The 6046-nt window shown below is 48.2% G+C and overlaps 1 protein-coding gene across 1 annotated transcript; it reads left to right on the top strand.

Moving 5' to 3' along the window:
* The first annotated feature begins 377 nt into the window (after window positions 1-377).
* krt94 (keratin 94) lies at window positions 378-4160 on the top strand. The gene is made up of 8 exons (XM_047044145.1): window positions 378-923; window positions 1374-1456; window positions 1655-1811; window positions 1974-2135; window positions 2376-2501; window positions 3271-3491; window positions 3694-3707; window positions 3829-4160. The coding sequence occupies exons 1-8, from the start codon at window positions 468-470 to the stop codon at window positions 3876-3878; spliced, it is 1269 nt and encodes a 422-aa protein (XP_046900101.1). The 5' UTR covers window positions 378-467; the 3' UTR covers window positions 3879-4160.
* Window positions 4161-6046: the final 1886 nt, after the last annotated feature.

The following is a 6046-nucleotide window of genomic DNA, read 5'->3' as shown; positions in this document are numbered from 1 at the left end:
GCACACACAGTCCCCCACATGGATTCTCTCATACAACAACACAAACGCGCACACACACACACACGCACATTCCATTACAATTTCCTCACTGGAGTGAAAACTGAACCCTGGTCCTTAAAGGCAAACACACTCTGGGCCGTGCCAAGGCTATGAGACAGGGCTCTGAAGCTAAGTCCCCCCCTTCCTCCCCTCCCCTCCCCTCCCCTCCCCCCCCCCCCCCTCCCCTCCCCTCCCCTCCCCTCCCCTCCCCTCCCCTCCCCTCCCCTCCCCTCCCCTCCCCTCCCCTCCCCTCCCCTCCCCTCCCCACCCTCCCTCCCTCCCTCCCTCCCTCCTCTTTCCTCGGCCCGCCCCGGAGCAGGGACTATATGAGCCGTCATTCTCCCTCTGTCCACCTCCACACTCCTGAAGGCTCAGGGTTTCCCTAACGGTCCTCTCTCTCCTCTCATCTCCTGACTCGCCCCGACGACATGTCTTTCCAGAGCTACAGCTACCGTTCCGGCGGCGTTCCCAGCGGCGGAGCCTCCACCATCAGCTCCCGCCGGGTGGGCTACGTGTCCAGTGCCCCCAAGGCCTACAGCGTGTACGGTGGAGGCGCCGGCGGCAGCACGCGGATCTCCTCCTCCAGCGCCCGCAACGTCTCCTCGGGCTTTGGCGGTGGCTACGGCGGGGGCTACGGGGGCGGCAGCGGCGGCGGCTTTGACCTGTCGAGTGCCCTGGACCAGAACACGGTCCACCTGAACGAGAAGGCCACCATGCAGAACCTGAACGACCGCCTGGCCTCCTACCTGGACAAGGTGCGCTCCCTGGAGGCAGCTAACTCCAAGCTGGAGCTGCAGATCAGAGAGTACTACGAGCAGAAGGGACCAGCTGCTGAAAGGGACTACAGCAACTACTGGGCCATCATCAACGACCTGAAGGACAAGGTAGGGTCCGCCAGCCCATCTTTAGGCTCTACAATTCGAACGACTTTTGACAGTTTAAGATTTCGCTAACTGTTAGGTTTTAAAAGTTGCATAAAACAACTTCAGATGTTGTGTGTATATGGGATATTGCCAGGGATTATACGGGGACTGTTAAGGAACGAGACTGAGAGAGTTTCTCCGTGCATGCAAAATCTAAGACTCCTAAAACCATAATATCTCTGAGGAGTTGGACTAAAGGCTGGGTAAAGTGGCAAACCGGCTGAGGGTGTGTCAATGTTTGTAGTTGGGCTTCAGCTAGTCCTTTAAGAGATACATAGCTTATTGAAATAATTTCAATTTTCCACAAATGAATGTGTAATTCTTGTTTAACTCCACATCCTTTCTGAGCAAAGTCTTGCAAAGCCTCTTCAAATAATGTTTGTTGAACTATGATCAATCATGTACTTTCAGATCAATGGCGCCACCATCAACAATGCCAACATCCTGCTCCAGATTGATAACTCCAAACTGGCAGCTGATGACTTCAGGACCAAGTGAGTACTGCTATCGTGCTGACACATAAAAAATCGATCAAGATTAGATTAACACTGCTAAAGGAGATCGGTTAAAACAGTAAGCTTTTGAACCCACCGCAAAGGAACTTCAATGTGTTTGAAAGTACTTTCAAACACATCGGTCCTCCTCCAGGAGAACAAATGCTCACTTCACACCATTCCGCCGTGTCCAATCAGGTTCGAGCACGAGCTGATCATGCGCCAGTCCGTGGAGGCTGACATCGCCAACCTTCGCCGCCTGTTGGACCAGACCACCCTGACCAAGGCCGACCTGGAAATGCAGATCGAAGGGCTGCAGGATGAGCTGGCTTACCTCAAGAAGAACCACGCAGAGGTGGGTGCCGGAAGCACGCCGAACGGTCTCCGTCGGAATCCAAAAAGGGAGATGCGATGAAGAACGAATGGCAGAAACGGCGGGAAAATCTGTCGGAGGGGCGGAAATGTAGACGATTGTGACCCTTTAACCTCTGACCTTTCCACCTGTCGTGTATCTCAGGAGCTGGCAGCCATGCGGGCTCAGCTCACGGGCACCATCAACGTGGAGGTGGACGCCGCGCCCCAGCAGGACCTCAGCAGGATCATGGACGAGATCCGCGCCCAGTACGAGGGCATCACGGACAAGCACCGTCGCGACCAGGAAACCTGGTTTAATGAAAAGGTAACCAGTCACAATCAGGTACCCTTTAATCTAGTTACTAAATGCCTACACTCCCCCCCCCCACGCTCCCACACGATCAAATCCCAGCACTGTCTTCAAAGACTTCCTCGCTTTGAAAACTGTGATTAACAGTTACAATTGGCCAGAAGGTGGTAAGTGAGTTTTTTCAAGACACTGTAAGTTTTTAGGGGGATTTAAGACGTTCCATTGTAATGCTCTCTTGTGCTTGCTTCCTCCTAGTCCACGACGTTGTCCAAGGAGGTGGCCGCCAGCACCGAGACCATCCAGACCACCAAGACAGAGGTCAATGACCTCAGACGCACCCTGCAGGGCTTGGAGATCGAGCTGCAGTCGCAGCTCAGCATGGTGGGTCGAGAATCTAACGACAGAGCTCGATTGGCTGGCCATGTTTTTTGGCCTTGGATCGGTGACTGAATTGTTTTTATCTTGGTTTCTTCCCAAACGTTGGGAAAGAGGGGAAGATGGTGAAAAGAAATGTTGTTTAATCTGGCTGAAAAATTACATGCACAGGAAGAGAGACAGAGGAGAGAGAGAGGAGACAGAGAGACAGAGAGACAGAGAGACAGAGAGAGATAAGTTGGAAAGGCCTGTGTTTTATCAAAAGGCCTTTTATGGACGCGGTCCTGCTTTTGAAAGACAGAAAGCAGGGTGAATAAGTCTAATGGAATGTAGTGGTGCTGACCCAGAGCTTTGCTCTCATAGATTTTCTGTAACCAGCTGGGCATTTTCATTCCAAGCGATACCCTTTTCATAACTGTACGTCACTTAAACTCTGTTAAGCTAAGATGAAGAATATCAGTTTTGGGATACACCGCTGACATCTTTTTGTATTGGCTCCTGAATATACCCTCATCCAAGGAAAAAAATCACAATCGGAATCTTGAAAAAAACCATTGCATTAGCATTAGCGTCTAGCAAGGTCTGGTTTGTGGACGCATCTAATGCTTAATGGGTTCCAGTATCAACAGCATGGTTGGCTTTGCTGACAGTATCATAATAGGATGGACGTGGGAGGCCTTTACTTAGCTCATGGATATTAGCATAGGGGTTTAGCATGTGTCTTTAGCGTCAGGTGCAGCTCGTCGGTGACTGACGTCTCTTCTCCCCGTTGCAGAAAGCAGCAATTGACAACACCTTGCGAGAGACCGAGGCTCGCTACAGCGCCATGCTGACCGGCTACCAGAACCAGATCAACATGCTGGAGCAGGAGCTGGGCAACGTGCGCTCCAGCATAGAGCAGCAGGGCCAGGACTACAGGATGCTGCTGGATATCAAGACCAGGCTGGAGCAGGAGATCGCCACCTACAGGAACCTCCTGGAGACCGAGGAATCCAGGTGACATTCAAATACTTCCTGGGCTTCCTCACAATGTCAAATGTCGCGGGGTCTATAGTCAGCCTAAAGTTGAGTAAAAAAAGGTTGATCGTTAAAGGAACGTTTAGGTTCGAGGATTAAAATGAGTGGTTTGTGTGGAAGATTCTAGCATTTTGACCACTCACACTTGTCTCTTTTTGCTGTTCCTCCTCCACCTTTGCAGGCCCGTTGTCTCAGGTAAATATCTTCCTCAGTATGTACACCATATAGACACTGCATGCAGTTGTATGTGAATAGCAGTGTAAGCGTAACAGTAGATGCTGTGCTTGACTCTAACATGACTCTGTCTTCTCCACAGGTGGAACCAAATCCACCGTTACACACACCACAGTGCGCTCGTCCAGCTAGATGCTCGACTGTACCGGCAGAGGAGGAGATTTTCAGAAATACCCACTCACTCACACACATTGTTACAAAGAGAAGAGCTGTCAATCCAAAGAAAATGTGTCGGGGTATTGACGTGTTAGCACTGTCATTTTCTAACATAATGTTGCTCGCTAAAAGCTTGACCTGGAGTTTACGTATCGAAATTAGAATGAGATTAAAGGGAGAATTGCACTGAGGAACATTTTCTGGCCCCTGTTGTGAATGAATGTGTTGTTTCTGACAATAAATCTGCTGGTGAATATACATTCTGACTGTGTGACTTAAGTGAGTTCACTGACATGGGAAACACCACACACAAAGGAGCCAGAGATTTTTCCATCACATACATATATTTAGTCCGTAGGCATGACAACCCCGGGGTTACTACAGATGGCTTCATGTTAGATAAGAGTGGGGGTTGCCAGGATGTTGGTAGACAATGGCTGCAAACTCAGATGTGGGGAAACAAAACTTGCCATGAGGAAGTTGAAGGGTAGGCCCCTGGAGATCATGTTGACCTGGCAGCTCACCTCTCCAAACACAACTGGCTGGTATGAATTGTTGAACCTAGTAAATGACCGTGGGTGTGGCGAAACAACTCTATGAAGGACCACACCCCTCTGGTCAACTCATTTCAACACAGTGCTGGAACATGCACAGTCTGTTACTCACCAAGAGCCTCTGTTGCCAAGGGAACACAGATATAAACATTGACTGGGAGGCAAACACCGACCGGCTGTACAAAGGGAGCCTTTAGTACGTGGAGCGGTTATCTGCTGCACTTTGCTCCTTGCACTAACTCTGATTGAGAGCAGTGGATTTGGGCAGGGGTGTCGGACATGTGTGTTGATGTGGGTGTGTTACCATGTTTTGTTTTTTTTATGTGTTCATCTGCGTTCATGATGGAAGCCTTTTGTAAAACGTGCAAAGTTTTGTACTGATAGCAAGAAACTGCCAAGCTAGCGTTGAAACGCAAGTAACACGAACAGTTCCGACGACGAAAAGTTCCACACTCACACACAAACACCACCCCCACCAGAACACTCAAGGACTTCATATGTTTGAACAAAGAACATATATTATAATGGAACCCGTGATTGTGTTCTCAAGAAGGAAAGATAGTCATTTCTTATAAGAAAGGGGCAGTAAGAATGGGAGAAACCCTCAGGTGTTTCGCGTTATAGCATAATCCAGTCTCTGTGAGCGGTTTGGAGAATGTAATTGCAGTCTTTGTTGATGAAACACTAGAGTTTCAGTGGTGACCTCAGCTTTAGGTAACATGGGTTTTGGATGCAGACTTTGCCTCAGTCGTTTTTAATCATTGTTGTCAACATTGTCATGTTGATAGCTGACAATAGTTAACAGACACATACAATTGTCAAAATCTCTTTGTTAAAATGTTTGTGCATGCAGTTTAGGACAGGGCTGTTTACCCTGCATCTAATACATAATTGTACTGTTTGTTTGCATTACTGGTTGGGTAATTTATGTTAAACTGCCCAGATCATTTTACAGCAACTTTTGAAGTCTGACTTATGTCGTGTTAGAGTTGTTTAAACTAATTAATCTTGTTTTCAAAATTCCTAAAAAACATCAATTGCGTTTGTGATTTGGTGGTAACAGCATACATTTAGATTGTTGAAGTGTTCTGGGATTGCCCTGCTTGATTGGAGTTGGCAAACAACATTTTCCATGGTCAGAGACAGTTTAAATGCTTACGATCCATGTCCTTGTCACTTATTGAAGTCTGACTTATTACTAAACTGATAAACCACCAAGCTCATTTAACAATATTTGTCTTTAAAGGGGGTGAGAAGAAAAATGCCTCATAGGGAAGCAATGTCGTACACAGCCTATTCTTGTGCTGTGTTAAGTTTGACACGAAGGCCAAGAAAAATTCCTAATCTCAGCCCCAGGTCACTGACAGTGCCTAGCATCAGAGCTATCTGTGAAAGTCTAAACATCCGCGGACACAGCAAAACTTGGAATCTACCAACGACGAGAGAGCGTGGAATACTTGCGAACTCCGTTCTGCTTCTCTGAGGCTCAGCCAAATGCTAGCGACATGTGAATTTTCAACCCCTAGCGCTGCTCTCAGTTACTCCTCCATTGCCACTTGATCAAACACTGTCATCAATTTGTCGATTTTA

This window comes from Hypomesus transpacificus, chromosome 21 (genome assembly GCF_021917145.1).
Source record: "Hypomesus transpacificus isolate Combined female chromosome 21, fHypTra1, whole genome shotgun sequence".
NCBI classification, from domain to species: domain Eukaryota; kingdom Metazoa; phylum Chordata; class Actinopteri; order Osmeriformes; family Osmeridae; genus Hypomesus; species Hypomesus transpacificus.
The sequence above is the reverse complement of the archived record's forward strand: the minus strand, read 5'-3'. Positions and strand labels throughout refer to the sequence as shown.

Excerpts from the sequence above, each read along its gene's own strand:
- krt94 (XM_047044145.1), top strand. The coding sequence starts at position 468 with ATGTCTTTCCAGAGCTACAGCTACCGTTCCGGCGGCGTTCCCAGCGGC. Across the intron at positions 1,812-1,973 it reads TCAAGAAGAACCACGCAGAG|GAGCTGGCAGCCATGCGGGC; the intron begins GTGGGTGCCGGA and ends CGTGTATCTCAG. Across the intron at positions 2,502-3,270 it reads TGCAGTCGCAGCTCAGCATG|AAAGCAGCAATTGACAACAC; the intron begins GTGGGTCGAGAA and ends TCCCCGTTGCAG.